Here is a 20,977-nt window from a genome sequence, read left to right as displayed (position 1 = left end):
ATTTTTATTTTTCAGCAAAAAGATTTGAAAGATTCGCAGAATGAAATCATCCCAACCCGCGGTCAGCATCAAAAGAGAAGGTATGTACTGCATGTGTTTACCTGTCTGATATATTCAAAGGTGTATTCAGGTGTCTACAGGTGTATCTAGGTATTGGGTGGAAAATAGCTAGAACACCCTTGTATATTTCCCTCACTAGAATGAGTTAACAAAGTTTCCTGTGTAAATGTTGTACATTGTATTCAAAGAATAGATATTAAAATCTGGTTGAATAAAAGAGTTTTCTCCCCTTTGTTTTGGTACAGTTACTATTATGTTATTTTTTGTTTTCATGATTTGGTTTATTGATCGATATTAATTGATAAAGTCCTGTCATTTAGAATTTTTGCATGATTTTTCTCAAATTGCACGCCTTGATTAAGGAATTTTTCTACTAAAGCATTCACCACTAGGGAAGTCATTTTCAAACAAAGCACAGCATTTTGTAATATTTTTATATAAAATAAAACTAAATATACATTCCAATAAATATTTTTCATTGTTTTTATTTATTTTGAATTACTTTTTTTTAAAATTCAAATAGATATTAATTTTCATAACTTTTTTTCCCTGTAAATTCTTAGTATTGCAGTAGAAATAAATAATTATACTTCACAAATTCATTTACAATATGCTTGATTTTTATTTCTTTACAAGCCCTATAATATTTTACAGATATTTTTATTTATGGTACATAAATATATATCTAAGTATTTATTATAAATGCATTATATATTTGTTTCAATTATTACTAATTCATGGTATAAAAACTAAATTTTCTGATTATTTGAATTGCAGACAATTACATACCGTGTACGGATTCTATTATCAAAGATTTGATTTTACGAGTGTAAAAGTGTTGAGCACTAATATTTGTGACAGATTATGAGTTTTAATTGCAGCGACTTAACGATGTTGTTATTGATTGCGATCACTAAATCGCCGTGTATGTTATTTACAGCCGCAGTGACTCCACCAGGTGCATACTTTGTTTAGTGCTTTGTACAGTACAAGGGTGTTTTTATCGTAAGCCCAACTGAAAAAGTTACTTGATATTTATGTAAATTATTTTTAAAAATTTTACCTCCTGAAAAATAATATAATGTACCCAGTATTTGAGATCAAAACTCCCACCATTTTTAACACATTTAAAGAAACCACAAAGAAATGACCCAGTTTTTACAAACTTTAAGTAAAATCTATGTAATTAAAAAATTAGGTTAGTATCCATTCTTTGAAGGAGTATTTTTCAACCGTTATTTGAATGGGTGTAATTCAGTTTATGAAGGGCTTAGGATGAAAACACTGTACTATAAACAACCTGGCTTGGGAATTGGCTATTGTATTCATGTTAACGCTACTGCTGTGCTATTTATGGTAACGCTTCATACCGTATGGCTCTCATATTATACAAACATATAATCCAGATATATATACCTTTCAAGTCTGTCTTGATTTATTAATCATTTATTTTTAGAAATTTAGATGGAGAAAAAAAATATGTTAATTGATGATAAACGTGTATTTGCATTAATTTTGTGCTAGAAGGAAATCCCCCTATCCCCAATGGTATTGTGACCTCTTTCTCTTCTATGGAAATTAATATAGAAATGTTGCCAGGACATAATATATAATATATTATACTCATGTGTCAGATTCTAATTTATTATGAATTTGTAAAACAGTAGATAAGAATTGTTTTCATTGATATGGTACATGTACTAGGTAGCTTCTTTAGCTGACCTGAGTTAGCCGTACCTCTCTTTATTCAGATTGATAACTAACCTATATAGCATGATATAGGTATGCTGCATGGTCCTGCTTACCTGTCTTACCTGTTACATATAGGTAAACTATTTGAGCAAAATGAGGTGAGAAAAAAATCTCATCAATTTCTGAATCTTTTTGCTGAGTTACAGTTTTTAAAAAGTAATGTTACATGTAGATAGTAAAAATCACAGAGGTGAAATGTTGATGTCAAGATTTATTTGGAAAATATTAATTTTCAAGTATAGAATGATAAGTATTGTGTTATGCTAAGTGTTATAGCTCCTTACACTTGTTACAAAGTTGTAGATACGTTGCTGTCATGAAAATAAATATGATTCTTTCAATGCGAGGCAAATTAAGATAATAAACTTCTTTAAATGTTCAAAAGAGGGTGGGAAAAGCTTCTTCAGATCAATAATAGAGGTATGATGATTTGCAAAATTCCCCTCCTCAAGGATTAAATAACTGCATTCCTCAACCTAGAATTAAGGTCTTTTAAAAAATTAATTTCTCCTTTGCTCTCGGAGATAAAGACATCAGAAACGTGCAGTATTGTTGGAACAAATTATCCCTCGCATAATAAGTTTTTGTGTAAATAATGTCTAAAGGTATTGTGGAGCAAGGCCAGCCGAGGGAGTAACGTAATAGTGTGCATTTTTAAGAACCTTAATTTGAGAGAAATTTTTTTTTATCTGCACACTAAAGCTTTTCACCTGTGGATCCCAGCCCGAATAAGCCAGGTCTGGGTGATGTAATTTGGACGAGGAATTTAAGGTTACAAATGGCTCCACTAATGGCATGTTGACCTTATGGGTTCAAATTGACAGTGGAGTCACTCATGCATGGATGTGATGTTTCTGTGTATTAGGAATTTTGAATATTACATGATAGGGACGGGAGGATTTTAATGAATGTACTACTATGGGATGCGTAAGGTAAGGGAAAACAACTTGGGGGAGAGGGAGGGGCTAGAATGGTGTGAATAGAATTCTCTAGGGGGAATAAGGGGGATATTGTCAAGAATTTTTCAGATATTGAGTTTTTTTTACAGTTTTTATTTTTTATTTTTCATGAATTGTGTTGGGTTTTTTAAACTGAGTCATGCTTTTAAAACGTAAATACAGACAGAGAAGTCTTTTCTTTAAAAAATAAAACAGAAAACGATTTGAAAGTAGCATGTTTGGTTTGTTGTGCATGTGTGATTCACTTGAAAGGAATTTAAAACAATGTCCTCTCACATTCCTTATAAGGAGCATGACTTCACTCTGTCAGTGGTGTGGTAAAGTGTGGCCTATTGTGTTCACCCAGCAGCCAGCGCTGGGCTATAAGCTATGACTGGGACAGAACATGGGCAGGAAACCCCCCACCTCACTGCTGCTGCGTTAGACACAGAGCCTCTTTTTCACAATTCATTGGAATGGTTTTTGAGTTTCCAGAGAATCCCCTTATTGTTGCATGTATGGATTGGATGCACTATTGTAAAGTGACAATTAGGTCAGATGCAAACAAAAGAGAATTAGTTGTAGACTTCAGCTTATGGACGCAGTGTCAGCCTGGGAAATACAAGTTAATTCTATTATAATGAATAATTCCTCCATTGTGTCTTTCAAGATAAACTAATTTTTGTGAAATTGGTATTGATGTTAAGAGAGGATCTTTTTTTAGCCCGCCTATGATGTCATCTGATGATTATGCGCTGTTTTTCTTTGATATAGGGAACCCTTAGCAAACAATATTTCCGCTGATATAGAAAGGTACATATGAGATTACCCTCCATCATTGTCCCCTCCATGCTCTCATTAAAACTTGCATGGTGTGTCTATAACTGCCAAAAGGATAGGAGCACAACAGAAAGGACTTGTCTATAATGCCACTAAAATAAAGAGAAATGTAGGGGGATTCGACCCAAACATTCTTAAAATTTTTATAATTAATTCAATTACACATAGTCAGAACATACCTTTTAATGACAATTATGTATACAGCATTAGGATTATAATCAGTATTATAGCTGCCTTGTTGTTTGTCTGTCTTTGTGTGTCAGTGGTTTCTATTTCACAGTGTGTTAACCATATGTCTATCCCATCTCTTACACACAAAAAACATGGCTGATACATGGCCCTATGGGAAACATTTACCTAAGATTGACAAAAAAACATTCTCATAATCGGGTGAATTTTCCATCTCACCCACAGATTAACATTACTACTGAGGGGTAAGAGTGGGTGTGTCTTTTGATGCTGGGGGCGTGGACTAATGCTCTGTGATAACTGTCAATCATCTTGCTGACTCCCACTTGCTGCTCTTTGCAGTATTTCAAAATCATTTAATGTGTAAAGTTTATTTTTTACATAGATATAAATTGAAAAATTTTAAGATTGTGCTATGACCTTTTTAAGAAAAAAAATATTTATGCAAGCTTTTCTCTCTTCTGTGTTTTTTTTTTTAATAGTTTTTTATCGTTGTCGTTAGCAGTGTCTTGTGTTCTTGCATTGCTCTAAGAAAATAGAGAACAGAATTATATATATATTGATTGTAATTATTGTAACTGCTAAATGCTCTGAAAACACTGATTAAAAATGTGTCTTAATATATTAAGGATACATATATTGGATGTAATCTTTGATTTGAAGTAAACACTGACTATTTTAGGTAAATTACAACACATTTTTAAGTATGTGTAATAAGATCCACCTGACCTATTTCAGGAGTTCAGTGACGCGGATGAGCGTGGATCAGAAACACAACGTCAATGTGAAGACGGTGGAACAGGAGCGTGCAGCGCTAGAAGCAGCTCTTCAATCCCCGACAGAGGAGGAAGAAAAAGTACTCAAAAGCAGCTCCAGCTCGGCCAGTGAGGAGGAAAGCTCGGAGGATTCGGAGTCCAAGTCACAGCCAGAGGAAAACGCGGAGACAAGTCCCAAATCCACACCCACAACAAACATAGAGTCGGGCACAAAGTCCACAGAGAAAACGGAAACAGGTCGGTGCCTTACATCAATCTATTGGTTCAGAAAAATTGCTTAGTAAAGGGTTTGTGTAACTAAGTATGTCTGATTACTTGGTACATCCTAATTTCAACTTCATTTGCTGGAGATACTTTGAGATATTGGCAATGTGACCTGTATTTTCCTTTATGAAAACCTAAGGAGCAATATAGCTTTGTATAAAGTTATATAGATTAGTTACCTTGCAGTCATTTGATGAATTCAGATTGTCCATTGATTGGTGCTGAGTTTGACTGATTAGTCCATTGGAGTTATCTAACAAGACCAGGATTGATTGATTTCATGCAGAACTGTATTTTAATTTGGATGAATAAAAAAAGATACATTTTTATATCATATAAATCAAGAAAAGTGGCTATGTATTCTTCAGAGATAGGTCATGTACAAAGAGTAATTAACTGAAATATCAGAGGAAAAGAGCATGCGTAATAATTTGATCTTAGAATGCATGTATATATTAACAATGTAATCAATTTTCTTTTCTTTTTTTCAGAAAAACAAAATGAACTAAATAGACTTTCTTCTAATCAAGTGGTATGTATTTTCATTCTGTTCTTGACTTTATTAAAATAATCTGGTTTTTGATGCAGTATAAATACTATATCAGACAGTGTAATAGTAAAACTTGTATGAAAATGGATATAGCGAAATCTCAAATATAACAAAGTTTTATAGACTCCCCAGCAAAATCTTTCAATTAAACAAATCCTAGCACAGTTTTATGATTATAAAAAAATAATATATAACGCATTTACAGATAAAATAAAGTAGATCTATTTGTTCCTAGGACTTCTTCTTGATAACCTAGTTTTAACTGTAGTAAGCAAATGGTAAGCAGGCGCTTTACATAGTAATTAATGTGTGTTTTTCAGCCCAGAGAGAGGGATAAGCCGCCTATCACCGCTGTCGTAGAGACCAAAGATGTTCCGAAGGTCGACGAGAAAGGGGAGACAACTCACGTATCCATCAAGGATAAAATCAACGAGGACGCAGTCACTAAACCGAAGGAGGAAACGCCCACCATAGAGAAGATCGGCGACAGTTTGAGGGTACGTTGTTGTCATAAAAACCTGCATCACACACCTAGAATGGAAGTCGTCTCATATTTTAGTAAATGCTTTATTGGAGTGGGTCTATGAATTCAGGGAGTTACTTTTTTTTTCAATATTATGTGAAAAATAAAAGTTACACCCAGTATTCCACATATGATTAATGATTTAGTGAAAAATGATTCAGATTTATCAGTAGAGTAATATATTAGATCAAAAAAATCTCTGAAGAAAAGGCAATTATTATTACTATCAACATGTTACGTATGAATTTTGCAACAAGTTGGGAGGAGAAGAACTAGAAGGGAATGAATGGCGGTGAGTGTTGGCGTCCATTTTGTCAGACTGTTAGTTTCTGTGTCATGTTTTCAGGACACTCGCTCGAAGCTCAGACTGAGACTGAAGGTAACAACAAGGCATGCAATCAGTAAACGTCAGGGGCGGGCAACTCTGTCTGACACACAGAGGAACAGTTCAGTTTATGTCATGATGTTCCATTATACTTTGTACACACACAATACCACACCTACACTGCCTTTCTCTACTGCAAAAATAAAATATTATTTTGTATGTATGAAAATTGGCAGGGATTGATTTTTCAAATAGTTTGCACAGATTTTATTTAGCGCATCTCTGAATCTATTTTTTCATACATATGTATGTCATTTGGCTATGTAGTTGACCTAGCAGAAACTGAAAATGCAAAATAGAATATAGCTAATTTAAAGTTTACAGTACTATATGAATTATTAATAAGAAGAAAAAAATTCAAAATCTCTCTGGTCTATTGAAGTGTTAAGAAAAAGAAGAGGGGCATTTATTGTTTTCAGGGGAAGATAAGTTGAAGAAGGAGAGATCAAATCTCTGTAAAATAGACATAACCAGCTTTATGGCCTGCTCTCCTTCTGAAGTCCCTTAGAACTATGATACAGTAAAAGGCGTTTATAACAAAATGCCAGGGAAGGGCAATTTTGCTTCACTTTAAGCGTAATTCGTCATATCCTTCAAGTTTACAACATTGGAGAATGAAAATCACTTTGCTGTAAAAGCATCAATTCATAATAAGCGTGTTCGCTATATCTGTGTTAAACTGTAATATGTTTCAACTATTGTAAGACTACAGGCAGTGGAGGTGTGTTATTGGGACCGTTACATCCTGTACATCACCATCCTACACATATTCTATATATTGATATGAAGTCAGTAAGTTAGACAAACTTTGTTAATCAAAACTTGCCATCAACAATTATTTATATATCTTTTATTAGGTGGTCAACAGATTTAAGATGAATTTTGTTCGCTCAAATTTTACAAATGTTATTTGAAAAACAAGAGACAGATTTGTTTAACAGAGTTTGACAGCATTGTTGCAAATTGCATGTATCTAGACGACGACAAAGTGCATGAATCACACGACTTGTATAGAAATAAGGATTTTATTTACTGGTATACACAGGACGAGATCTGCATGGTTTAAGGGAAACAATCGAAGAAGCATCAAAATCATTTCTCATAGCTTTGGGAATCTTTATTTTGAAATGTTTAGCAAACATGGGGTATCTTTTGGATATTTTGGTAACAGTAAGATATTTTTTTCTGAGATTTGCTTGTTGTATGAGGTGGAATGACAAATGATGAAACTTGGTGGTTTTGTTCATAAGGAAATTGCAAAAGAAACGGAGGAGAAGGCGGTGTCAGACAGCAAGCCAGAAAAATCGGACTCGGCCGAGAAAGAGGAGAAGGCTCGAACAGGGGTGAGTGGACAGATGGGTCTGTCTCGCTCGCTCAGCATGCCTGCTCATTACCGCTCCGAGGTAACCGCACTCACCAGGGGGCTCGAACCGCCAGGGGGCAGCACTGGGTTCCTGTCAGTGTTACGTACTAATTTTTGTATTATTGCGAACATTTTGTCTCGCGTTTTTTAATAAGATGTGATCAATCCTTAGAAAACCTGTGTACAATTTCAATTTTGAATAAGGGAATAAATTATAATTTTTTTGGTATAAAGTAATTGAATTAAAAATTTTGTTGAAATGCATGTAAATTTTTTATATTTGTGGTACTGATTTCATTCTAAACACATTAATTTTTTAAATGAGTAATACACATTTATTCCATTGATGGTTGCATTATTATCATGAGGAAAATGTTATCCTTCAATACAGAATTCAGTATGCAGATGTGATATAATCTTTTATAAAGAAACTTCTTTACATAAACACTTACAAGAGCCTTACGAGCTGACTCTGCTGGTGGTTCCCTAGCCCCCTCCCTGTATGAAGTGGTGCGGGGTTTGCTTGGACGGTTGCCGCTGGGGCCCCATTCTAGCCCAGAGGGCTGATGGGTGATGCCCTTGTTTCTGCTTTGACTATTACATTAACAGTGCATTGTGGCTTGGGTTAGCTAACATCATTACTGACTGGTCGGTTCCGCATACTTCACTATTATGTACTGGACACTTCAATACATTGACTTACACTTGTTATGCTCAAAGCATCAGATTTCTCACTGTTGATAAAAAGATAGCCAATGGCATTATATTTACATTTAATTCTGATCATATGATAACAGAAGTATATTTTCTTTAGCTGTTGATTAGTTACTGAGATATATCAACCTTTTCAGGACAGCAAAACTAATTTCTCACTGTACTCTGCACAATTTCCCACATACATGTATTGTAAGGAAAAGTTAACATTGTCATAAATTATCTAATACAAAGTTCAAAATTAATTTATTATTTACTGAGTTTTATTAATATTCTTTCTAAATAAATGTTTTCTTAATGAACATCTGTAACTATAAATTTTTAATGAGAGAATTTATCATAGCCCAAGTGTCACGGTATAACAATCACAATACCATATGTCCAGGGATTTTTTTTTTAGGTCTTGTTTAATTAACTACCTGACTGTACTTTATTGATCATTTCAATTGAAAAAGTTATCTGTTTCACTTCATGGTGGAAAATTTTATTTGAAAATTGCAATAAATGGTTATTCAGATAAAAAAAAATATGAATAGAATTTTTTTTTTTTTTGGAAAATTGCTGAATGTGAAAAATCCCAGGATATATGGTATTATGCTGTTGTGGTTGTTTTTGCATTACTTTACTCCTCACTGTGTGCCATTTTTGCTGTTGTGTGTGAACTCTGGGTCTGTAATCCCCGCATGTCGTTTGTAGGTACCCATTATCTCCCTCCAGAAACCAGGAGAAGACAACCCCTCCACAGCCCCGCTACGGGAAACGCCCTCCTGGAGGGCGGGGCTACGCAAAACAGGAAGTACCAGCATGGTCAATGACAGCCTGAATGAGAACGACAAGAATAACCTGCCGCGCTCTGCCTCTAGTCCCCGCCTAGCCCTCAACAATAACAATCGGTTGGAGAATGTGAGTTATAGAAGCTACAAGCCTTCAGTCTCATGGTGACAAATGGAATACTGTTCAGATATCATTTTCAAAATACAATCATACTACTAGATCAGAAAGCCAATAGTGATAAGTTATTTCTAAATTACCGGTAGTTCATACTAGATTCATAATTAATTTCGAAATACATAGTTTATACACTTTAATTTTTGTCTATCGCGCCAGTGCTCCAAAATTCAACAAATAAGGATTTTATAAGTAAACTATACAGTCAAATGTTTAAATTTTCCTCTAATAAGAGTAGAGATGATAGAAATAATTTTGTTTCTGAAATAATATCTGATTGATGGGGTGATGTTGAATTACTGAGACAGGCTTGTGAAGATTAACTGGTTCTTGCACTGAGTTTGCTTGGTTCCCAGCTTCAGATGTTCAAACTTCCTGTTACATTCTTTCTAATTTTTGTTCTAGTTTTTGAAAATTGTTGAATTTGCTGCATGGCATGCATGAAGATTTACTAAGTGTTAGAATTTTTTTTTTTAATTTTCCCTCTCCTGATTAATATACTATATATACATATTCATTGTACTTCATTTAATGTACATTAAATTTCTCTCTATTTTAGAGAATTTGAATGATTCAAACTGTTTTTCTTATTTACAGGACAAGTCGAACCGACCATTCCTAAGCACTAGCACAATATCAGAAAACCAAGAGAACAAGGTCCCCGATAGGTAAGAGACATAATCCACCCCCACCCCCAGCTCTCAGGGGTCTCTTTGATAAGCGATGAATTTTGTTGACTTTTTCAATCATCGATCCATTGTTTTGTTATTTCATTACCTAGTAAAAAGAAGGAGTAAAGCAATTAAAATGCACTGTAAAAATAGACTTGAAATCATAAAATTTTTCAATGAAATGAAAACACAAGATATTATAGACTTAATCTAGATTAGAATACCTTTAAACTATGTCTACCTCTGAGATGTTTTTGGTTAGCTTTTGATGGACCTGTTGTGTGATCTTTTCAGATTGTCTAGCTTAGGACTTCAGTTTCTCTTTCTCACTGTCCTTTCTTTCTTCTGGTTTTCACTTCTATCAGAAATTATATGATATAGTGAATCGTGATTGTCATTATCTGTGTACATACTTGTTCATGTATTGCCATAGGTCTTCCTTTAAGTTTTCCTTTGTATATTTTGTTATAGTGGTTGTGATTGTTTAATCTTTTCATACATGCACAGTATAAATATATTCACTTGATAAAGCTGTTAATTTGAAGCCTGCCTTATCAAGAGTTGCCAAATCTAATCCTGAACTAAGCTATACCCTGTAAGATACACATTTGTGAAACTGAAATTAGGTAATCCGCATTGGGTAAAAAAATTCCTCTTTCATGTGAATTTTTCTTGATTCCTGTTCTGCATGAATTAGTCTGTCACTGAATGTTTGTTATATTACGTGTATGTGTAGTTTCCTCTGTTATACTGCTAACACTGAATAACAAATCTGTCTCAATTCTCCCCTCTCATGTGCCGGGCTTTCTGCTTCTAACCGTACTAAGTCTGCGTGCATGGTCAGTCACTAAGCTTGTCGGCGTTTTTTAGATTGGGCTCTTCCTCTGTCAGTACCACTTCCTCCACTTCCACGACCTTGACCTCCACAACGTCCTTGAGAGGGCCGAGTTCGTTCCGGGGCCTGTCTTCATACAAGCAGCGACTGGAGGAGTTCAAGGAGGACCACCGATCTTCCCTGCCTACCCGCCTCGCCTCCCAGCCAGCGACCACTGCCTCGTCAGCCTTGACTCCAAGTGCTACCGTCACGACGGTCGGCTTGACAACGGGAACCACGACTTCTATATCCTCGTCGATCATTTCCTCCCCTTATTCTAATTATCAATTCAAAAGGTTGGTGTTGCCCCTTTCATCACATTATTAACCCATTTTTTTCCTTTGTGTGAAACTTTGGACATCCGAATGCTGAATCATTTGAGTATGAATTTACAGACTAAAAATATTTTGTTCATGAGTTAATACTTTAGATAATTATCATTGGTATGTTGTTGACATTTGCACTGATGTTTGCCTTAAGAGATAGAGTACTGATTTTTAAAGTAACATTAATTTTAATGATAAAGGATAATAGCATGTTATTGTAATGTATGAGTTCATGTATAGACTGATCAGAATAGAGAACACACTAAGCCAGTTTTGATTTATATGTGTATTAGAATAATTCCTATGGTTATTATTAATAAGAAGTTATCATATTGCTACAAAGAATAGCATATTAATGAGTACTAAGATCTTATTGCATGTTGTTGACATTTAGAGGATATTTTAACTATTTCAGGCCTTATGGAATACCCAAACGTGATGAGGAGGCAGAAACTCAGAGGAAAGCTCGGGCCAAGAGAGCTCGGGAAACCAGGCGGTCAACACAGGTCAGTGGTTCAAGTCCAGTTACAATAACTAGGAACTCACTAGACATGGTCTGTGTAGACCTGTGGTTCTAATCTGGGACCAATTTCAATTTATTTTACAATCCGATTAAGGGCCCTTAAGGGGCAACAAAATGGCTGTACAATTATGTAAATAAACAATATACCATTACACATACACAGGAGTGGGAGAGTCACAGGACTAGTGATAGAATGTAAGCCATTGATTTACTTTCTGTCATGGAATTGACAGACAAGCTACTGTTAGTAATTTTGATTCTAGAACAAAATAATAAATAATCCTTTTTCCTTTTCCTTGCAGGGGGTTACCAGAGAAGATATTCAGAAAGCGGAAGAAGTCTTGAGTGGGACTGCTCGCACAGAGACGGACAAGAGATTAGCGGCGCCCGACAGTGGGGATAAACCATTGAACAAGGAGGCAGATACCAGCACCACCTCACTGAGTGAGAGAATTACCTCGGAGAACGACACCATCGCATTACGACGCAACAGGGAGGTAAGGCCAGGGTCCTTGTGTGTTGCTCCAACATATTAATTGTATGCTTGAAAGTTTAATTGGAGATGAGGGTTTCAATAATTTCAATTAGAAGGAGAAGTTTGAATATACACTTAAAATTGAAGACAAGATGGTTTGACCAATGGTTTAATGGAGAATTTAGTTTTTCTGACATAATATACTGGTTTTATGAGAAATTTTATCCTGACCAATGATTTTATGAATAATTTTTTTTAACTCTATGAAAGAGACAGGTTATTTGATTAATGGTACAAAGGAGTGTTTTGTTTACTTATTTGATCTGTTGCAGGATGAACCGCGGAGTAACAGCTTTCGGCGGTCTCGAGATTCCAAAGATAGTACAGACTCTTATACACGTAAGTCGTTTACTTTACATTTATATCAGCGATCTCCTGGAGTACTTGCTTTGCTCTGATGTGAGGCTCAATAGGTTGATATATTATGACAAGAGACATCTTTTATTTTGTTTGGATTTTATTTTTGATTTTATGCTGGCAACAAATAACAAGCAGCTTAGGAATAATATTAGTCAACAAAACATATTAAGCACAATCTGTACAGAGTCATTAGTCAACAAGACATAAGCATTAACTATACAGTGTTTAGTACAGCACAAAAGTAAGTCACATTTGAAGTTATCACAAAAGGAACAAAAGCACTTGTTTTATTTTCATTGAACTTGCCTTGGAATTTAGTCTCCCATTTAAATCTCCCACTTTATCACTTCAACCAGTTTCTCGGGTAAGAATTCATAGGCATTATTTAAACAGCTCAGAGAGACAAGTCACTGAAACAGTTGTGGGCAATCTGGCGTTTCTTCTTGGCGATCTCCGTCAGCGTGCGTGTGTTGTTGGAGCGATTCCTCTTGTTCCCGAACCACTTCTTGACCTGCTCCCCTGTGATCCCTCCCTGTATCGCAATCAGCTCCACGGTGATCGAGTCCGGATACGGATGACTGACGTTCTTCTCATACCAGTCCTCCATGATCAATATTGCTTTCTTGGGGAAGCTGGCTCGCTGTTTGCGGATTGGTCTGATGGGTCGGATCGACTGATTCCTGGCGTCCTCCAACAGGCGGATGCTCTGCTCCACTCGGTCCATCACCTGGTTTAGCTGTTGGTCGTAGTGCTGGTTCAGGGCAAGGGCGTGTTCTGGAAGGCATGGAGGCTTGGTCGTGTTGAGGCGCTCGGTTTCAATAGTGGCCATCTGGTACATGTAGAACTCGCTAAGTTGCTGTACATCTTGAGGATGGTCCATGCGGAGAGTCTGGAATCTTCTGCGAATATCCTGCTCCCGTTGGAAGAGGAGGGTGTTGATGTGTGGAGGGTTGGAATCTGTGACCGGGGAACACTGTGGGGATGGCTCGATGATGGGGCAGAAGGCAGCTGACACTGGGCAGGCTTCGTTGACAAGGTCACTCAAGGACACACTGAAGCGGCATGTAGACAAATCCTCTTCATAGTCCATAATGTTGACGGCACATGGAGGAAATGATAAACTGTCACTGTCTGCCTGGGCGAAACAACAATCACTGAAAACTCTTGGCTCCTCAGTCAAAGAATGGGACTCCTCAGTAGAAGGCTGTTGCTCCTCAAAGGATTGCTCCTCACTGTTTGCATCTAGGCAGGTGAGATCACTGAACTCCAGGGCACGAGATAACACATCTTTTGAATCAGGTGATGAAGAGATGTCACTAAAGTCCATGGCACAAGGCACGAGTTTCTGAGAGGAGTTGAAGACATCAGGGGAGCTGACTGTGGAGGATGTTTCCTGAGACTCGGGTGATGTGGTGAAGTTGCTGGAACACTGAGTTGTATCATCCAGAAGATCTGAGGGTCCATCACGCACAGGATTGAATACCTCGGTAAGGCTGTCCAGGTCATCCTCGATGTGTGGCAGGAGAATCTCCGAGAAGCTGTCGTCAAAACCAATGTCCAGGAAATCGCTCAATTTCAGGGAGTGGAGCTTGACGGAGGGAAGGTGGAGCACAGGTGGAGAAGTGGAACACTGGTGTCCATCCATGTGGATAAGCTGGGTGGTTGTCTCCATGTCTTTGTAATTGATGAGCTTGTTAATCAGATTAAGTTGTGATGTCTCATTAACTGTAATCCTGGGTATTTATACTGAGAGTGGGGCTTGAGTGTCCTCTGATTGGATTAATCTTTGAACTATTGATCAGCAATTATTATATCTGGCCTGTGATTGGCTGATTAATCAAAATGTTCACCATCCTGTGTTTTGATTGGCTGGGAGTTCTCTGATGGATGATGGTTTCTGGATTGAACTGTGATTGTCACTGATGATTTGATTTCACAGCTTGGGATAGTGGTCACCGAGATCATCAAATCTGTCAGGTCATGAACTCTTGGCTTGGGTTACAGGTCACTTACTCTGGGCTTGGGGTAGTGGTCACACAGAACTAACAGTATGACAGAAATGTCCTAATTGTTTAATTGTAATTAGTTTATCCATGGTCAGTACATTAACTTAGAAAGTTTACAACGTTCAGGTTTAAAAATAAATAAAAAAAAAATAAAAATATTATAATGCACATGTTTCCATCTTCTTTTTTTTATTTAATTTTTTTTTGTTTTCTGCTACACTTATGTTAATTCTATGAATTAATTTTAATCAATGTTTTTTGGTTTAAGTGATAGATAATATTCATTTGCTAAATGAAATTAAAATTAATTGATTTTGTTTATTCATAATACTGATGCAAATTAATTCATATTTGTTAAATATTAAAAAACATTTTAGCATTAGCAATATACATGTACATACAAAGTTAATTAATTAGTCAACACAGCTTGGGTTAATTATGTTCATAGCTACTGACAGCACTGATAATTATTAATTGCATAATTATAATAATTAGTGAAATTATATGCAGTGTTTTTGTAACTTGTTTAAAATTATCTAAAATATGTTCAGTATAATTTCTATGAAATTGAATCCCAAATATTACATCTTATATATTTAGTATTTGGAAAAGTAAAAAAAATCACCAATATTTGATGATACAATATATATTAAAATGTGTACTATATTGGTATAATAAAGAATTGCTTGATGTCTAGTGTTAGAAACTGATTAATTTTACTGTGATATCACTATCATGATGAAAAATGAAGAATTAATAGGAATGCTGTATTTATTAACAACTCTAGTTTTTGTTTTACAGCATATCTACGGAGGGACAGAATTGATAGGAATGCTATATCATTAAACGACCCCTCATCGTCTCTCGGATCAAGCTCGGGGATAACTCGGTCTCAGTCAATGCGGACTAGAATGCGGAATGGCGAGCTGGAAAGCAGGATAGAGGAGAAATCCAACGGTGCGTCACTAACTACTTTATTCAATTTCGTTTAGAGTTCTTTAATTTTGAGAGAGGGGTTGGGAGGGGGTGTTTTTAAAGTTGTTAGGCTCTTCTGTTCTATCTACAAAAATTCTAAGAGAATGGTGTGTCACTCACACTACTTCACATATTTTTGTGTACCCGGTACAGTTCTTCAGCTCGTGAGTCCCTTCTAAGAGTACTCTATCATAAAGAAATCTTAAAAAGGACCTACTTGGATTATGTGATCCCAACATATTTGAAAAGATCATTCTTGATTCTTGTATTAATGGGGATCCTTCTTTTGCGCATGAAGATTTTTGAAATTTTATCGAAGAATAAAAGAGAGGTATCAATTTTTATTTCCAGATTCTGATAGTAAAGGAGATAAAGATGGGAGGAGAGAGTCGTCTGCCCTTGCCAGGAGAAGGCAGAGAAAAGAGCGACGGTCGACAGGAATTGTCTCCTACGACAACAAAGATGTAAGTCTGACTCAGACGTCAGTTTTGAGATTTAGTTTTAGCTACAGAAAAATTTTGTAGATTGAACGCATTGACCAAGTTTGATGCTTTGTTTGATTTTTCAGGAAGAAGAAGAAAAAGATAAAGAAGAAGAACCTGCCGATGATAAGGTGAGTGATAGAAAGAGGTAGAGGATGAATAATGTGGAGATGAGTGATAGAAAGACAGTGGATATTGATTGAAATATGAAGGATAGAAAGACATAGTGGATATAGATTGAAATATGAAGGATAGAAAGACTTAGATTGTAAACATGAGTGATAGAAAGACTTAGTGGATATAGATTGAAAAATGAGGGATAGAAAGACTTAGTGGATATAGATTGAAAAATGAGGGATAGAAAGACTTAGTGGATATAGATTGTAAACATGAGTGATAGAAAGACTTAGTGGATATAGATTGTAAACATGAGTGATAGAAAGACTTAGTGGATATAGATTGTAAACATGAGTGATAGAAAGACTTAGTGGATATAGATTGAAAAATGAGGGATAGAAAGACATAGTGGATATAGATTGAAAAATGAGGGATAGAAAGACATAGTGGATATAGATTGAAAAATGAGGGATAGAAAGACTTAGTGGATATAGATTGTAAACATGAGTGATAGAAAGACTTAGTGGATATAGATTGTAAACATGAGTGATAGAAAGACTTAGTGGATATAGATTGTAAACATGAGTGATAGAAAGACTTAGTGGATATAGATTGAAAAATGAGGGATAGAAAGACTTAGTGGATATAGATTGAAAAATGAGGGATAGAAAGACTTAGTGGATATAGATTGTAAATATGAGGGGAAAAAAAAAAAACAAGGGGACTAGAAAGATGAATCTTGATTTTGTTTCCGAATTTTCACTCCATCGATATTGCTTTTGTTGTGATGTAACAATTTTAAAAACTGAATTCAGTGAATTTGATCTTGTGCAAATTCTAAATGATGGTATACAGGTGTAAACTACCACTCAGTCTGAGGTAATGACTTAATCAGACTGAGTATGCTGTATAATAAAGCATAGAATATCCTGGTTCCACAAAGTTGCCTTGCATCTCTTAGTGTATTTGTAAAAGACAGGACCCTGATATATGTAAAACATCCGATTATACAGTATAATTGGACTGATTTGGGACATTTCTAAGTGAAAGGCTATCACCATGACCAGCATCAAGGATTACTCCAAATGACTGGATGAAATAACCGTACTAACTTGTCCTATATTGTGTAGACAACTGACTACAGACTGCCTAATGCAGTTCATTCCCTTTACACATGTAATGACTTTTTTTTACATCAATTGTACAAATTTGAGTGAAATTCTTTTTCGGCTTACATTGAAATCTTTTACACTGTTAATTAAAAAGCATTTATTTCAGCAGGTTGTTTTTCCTTGACGTATTAAAAAATAAGGCTGACAGAGAGTTCGGTTTTGGTCCTGGATGAATTGTTGTAAATTTTTCAAGGTCACGACCAACTGTTTAAGTCATCATATTGTTTGGTACATACTACTTCCAGTCAATGTCAACCTATGATAAACTCTTAGCTGGAACTTTATCTCCTTGTTTTCTTGTAGAGAAAAAAGCCCCATTACTAAGATAAATCGTATCTTATCATCATGATTGGACTGAATATTACAACTAGCTGTGCTCTTGTATGTACCTTAATCTTGAGCTAAATTTTTTACCATGAAGAAATTGAGACATGTATCGCTTTCATATACGGACATATATACCTCCCTTTTTTTGGTAAAACAGAACAAGGCATGCGGTGAAGAACCCAGATATGTATAGGCTGGACTTTTTTCTGCTGAAAGTGAAACTAGGTTTTTCAAAGTTATAAAGGTTTGAAAGAAGTAAGACAGACAAGGGAGGGATTTGCATGGGATTTATGTGGGATATTTGTGTGTGTCATTGGGATTTATGTGGGATAATTGTGTGTGCCGACTGAATGCTCTATCAGAGTAGTCCGGGAATGGTAGGGTTTCCATATGTCAGTTGCAGAAATTAATCACTTGAACTATATATATACAGATATTGATTTTATTTCTCTTGAGGCGATTAGGGATACTACAAAATTATTGCTATACTGTTATCCCCCCTCTTCACCACCTCTCCCCCCCAACCACCTCTCTCCTTGCTCTATTGTTCATCTTAATTTCTCGCAACAAATTAAGCAAAATTCAGGGACTTATCAAGTTCATTAATGGAAGGGGGGGGGGGGGGCTATGATCTGAAAATTGAGACCGATTTTGTGATAGCAGACATAATAGTTGAATGACATAATGTTAAATCTTTCTCAGGATGTGTATGTAATCGGCCAGACGTGTGGTCAGATAAGTGATATTGTGTAACACGTGAAGTACTGCACATATTGTGTTTGTCCCAAAGGAATGAATTGATACAAGTTGAAGTACTGCATACACATGTATATGAATAAAACATGCAAGATCGTTGTATTCAGAGTAATTAATGAGGCTATGGTAATATAGAATTTTTTACCTCTTGATGAAAAAGAGTTTGGTGAATTCATGTATGATATGGAATTGAGTAAGTTATATCTTATTAGCATTTACAAGTGATTTTTACTGTAGCAAAGGTTTTCATTATTACAGTAAATTTAGCAAATAACAGAGAGAGAGAGAGAGAGAGAGAGAGAGAGAGAGAGAGAGAGAGAGAGAGAGAGAGAGAGAGTGAGTGAGTGAGAGAGAGAGAGAGAGAGAGGTGTTAACTAGACCCTTGTTGTTGATACAGCTATTGATCGTTGATTATGATAACCTGACTGACTTAAAGCTTAAGTCTTTGTGTGTTTATAACTTCCATTTTTAAATCCCGCCTCATTGTGACATGCGGTGAGGAATCAATTGATCGAGCTGTGTATTCGATGGTCCTCTTATTTGTGTGCAAAATTACCTCTCATTATTCTTTAGAGCCCACCGTGTTGACTTATCCCATTTTGTTTTTATAATGTTGTCTTCTTAATACCTGTACAAGTTTTAATGTTGTAAAATTGTTCACCTGTAGATAATGACTGTTTATTCTCCAAATAGAATGGTGGAGAGGTGCCACATTTATTTTTCTGATCTTGCTATATTTATCCCTGTGTGAACCACTGTTTGAAAAATATATTCTTTGGATTGTTAGGTTTTCTCAGTGTCATTTTAAAGGAGGACATAGTTATTGCATGTGAAAGGATATATATTTCTTCTCTCCTTATTCTGGGATGAAAGTGGATCATTTTCCTTAAAGTTTGTTTCATCCCTCAGCAGAATATCAACGAAGTGTGAAAGCATTCCAGCATATAAAACCTATCTGCATGTAACAGGAATAATCGTGCACTTTTCAGAACTCTCCAGATGTATTTGAAAGTTAAACTGGGTGGATTCTAGATCCCCCCCCTTGTTTCTGGCTAATTGAGTTGTGAGAAAGGAACAACAATCTGGATCCACCTCTTATTTTTTGCTTATTGAGAATACTTTGAGAATTGTCCACCTCTTGATTCCTGCTAATTGGGTTGATATTAGATCCACCTCTCAGTTCCTGCTAATCAAGTTAATAAATAGATCCACTCCACATTCTCTGCTGGATCTCTACAGATGTTTTGAGTGGTGAACTGATTGGCTTGGATTGGAATGTGCTGCTTCAGAAGCTGCTGTGTATAGTATATTCAGTACACACAGTGTACACCAGACAGCATTCTGCCTGTATGCAGCGAACTCTCATATCATTATGTTGATAGAATCTATATATATAAACAGGATACACTCAGGCTTCAGTTTGTACATGGGAACTTGAGTGAATGGCAGTTGTGCTGAAGAAGATTGAAATACTGAGGATTTAGCAGGATTATTTCTGCAAAGTTGTTCAACTTGTGTAACTCATCCCTTGTGTAAGGAAGTTTTCAGGGAGCCTGGTTCACGCCCATTGAATATTGTGTAAAACGACTAATAGTTTTCATTCAGTGAGATATCGTGAATGGATTAGCTCAGAAGGAATCCTAATTTCTGCTATTGAAGACTGACAATGTCCCACAATCATCGGTATGGAGTGGGATCAAGTTATCCCAACCTGAGTGGGTCCTACTCTGGATCCCTCTATGGCAGCCCCTCCTATGGGAGTTCCCTCGGGTCCAGCGCCTACAGCTCGGGGCTGGGATCAGGCTATAGCTCACGGGCTGGATCCACCAGTAGTCTGTCCAGCATAGGGAGTTCCTACGTCCCCTCTGTCCCCTCTTACAGGGTGGGCTATTAGTTAAGACGGCTCGATGGTCAATGCCTTTTTTATAAGATTGTTCTTCAGAAAAAGAAGAGCTCTGTAAAAAAATAAATATTGGAAAAAATATTAGAATTTGTTTGAGTTAAATAACGAACAGGTAAAGAAAAAATCATGTTTAAAGTTTGGGGTATAGGTATTGACCCCCGAGCCTCTTTGATAATTACTAAGATTGAAGTCTATGTGATCAGAGTATTGTACTGATATGACAATTGCTATATTGCTGATAGCCATGCAACACTCAATCAAAAATATGGAGTTTAATACAACTCTTCAAATAGTTCAAACCATTGCAAATATATCAGCATAGATAATGAAGGACCCTCTGCTCTGGAGTAGACATTAATTGTTCTTGTACTGAGTTTTCCTGTCACTTCACTGCACATCCAGCACATGTACTGGCTAGCTCTCTGGAGACTGATGGAGATTGAAGTGTGCACTCTTGGAGACTATAAAGATTTTTTATCCTGTTCAATACTTCAATGATTGGATTTAGCCACACAGACAGTATTAGCGAGATGTATTGGGTTCGAGGGGGGGGGGGGGGGTTGTTGAAGTAAAATATATCAGTTTTCGTTTATAGTTACCAGGAAAAATATTGAACTGATTTATTTATTCCTCCTGCTGTTGTTAAGC

General features: G+C 36.1%; 1 protein-coding gene across 14 annotated transcripts in view; it reads left to right on the top strand.

The window, feature by feature from the left end:
- Positions 1–20,977, top strand: part of LOC128185563 (protein phosphatase 1 regulatory subunit 12A-like) — a 40,488-nt gene that overhangs the window by 7,659 nt on the left and 11,852 nt on the right. For 2 of the 14 annotated variants that reach the window (XM_052855132.1, XM_052855134.1), the window contains exons 7-23: positions 16–80; positions 1,001–1,018; positions 3,525–3,563; positions 4,518–4,792; positions 5,311–5,351; positions 5,690–5,866; positions 6,239–6,271; positions 7,528–7,680; positions 9,051–9,257; positions 9,900–9,970; positions 10,844–11,143; positions 11,589–11,679; positions 11,999–12,193; positions 12,504–12,570; positions 15,399–15,554; positions 15,924–16,036; positions 16,141–16,185. In XM_052855132.1, coding sequence (XP_052711092.1) covers positions 16–80; positions 1,001–1,018; positions 3,525–3,563; positions 4,518–4,792; positions 5,311–5,351; positions 5,690–5,866; positions 6,239–6,271; positions 7,528–7,680; positions 9,051–9,257; positions 9,900–9,970; positions 10,844–11,143; positions 11,589–11,679; positions 11,999–12,193; positions 12,504–12,570; positions 15,399–15,554; positions 15,924–16,036; positions 16,141–16,185 — 2,046 coding nt within the window. Of the gene's footprint in view, positions 1–15; positions 81–837; positions 853–1,000; positions 1,019–3,524; positions 3,564–4,517; positions 4,793–5,310; positions 5,352–5,689; positions 5,867–6,238; positions 6,272–7,527; positions 7,681–9,050; positions 9,258–9,899; positions 9,971–10,843; positions 11,144–11,588; positions 11,680–11,998; positions 12,194–12,503; positions 12,571–15,398; positions 15,555–15,923; positions 16,037–16,140; positions 16,186–20,977 lie in introns of all 14 variants that reach the window. The other 12 variants (XM_052855139.1, XM_052855136.1, XM_052855141.1 and 9 more) reach the window with 12 other exon arrangements.

Source organism: Crassostrea angulata, chromosome 5 (genome assembly GCF_025612915.1).
Source record: "Crassostrea angulata isolate pt1a10 chromosome 5, ASM2561291v2, whole genome shotgun sequence".
NCBI classification, from domain to species: Eukaryota; Metazoa; Mollusca; class Bivalvia; order Ostreida; family Ostreidae; genus Magallana; species Magallana angulata.
Note: the sequence above shows the minus strand (reverse complement) of the source record. Positions and strands in the feature narration are given on the sequence as shown.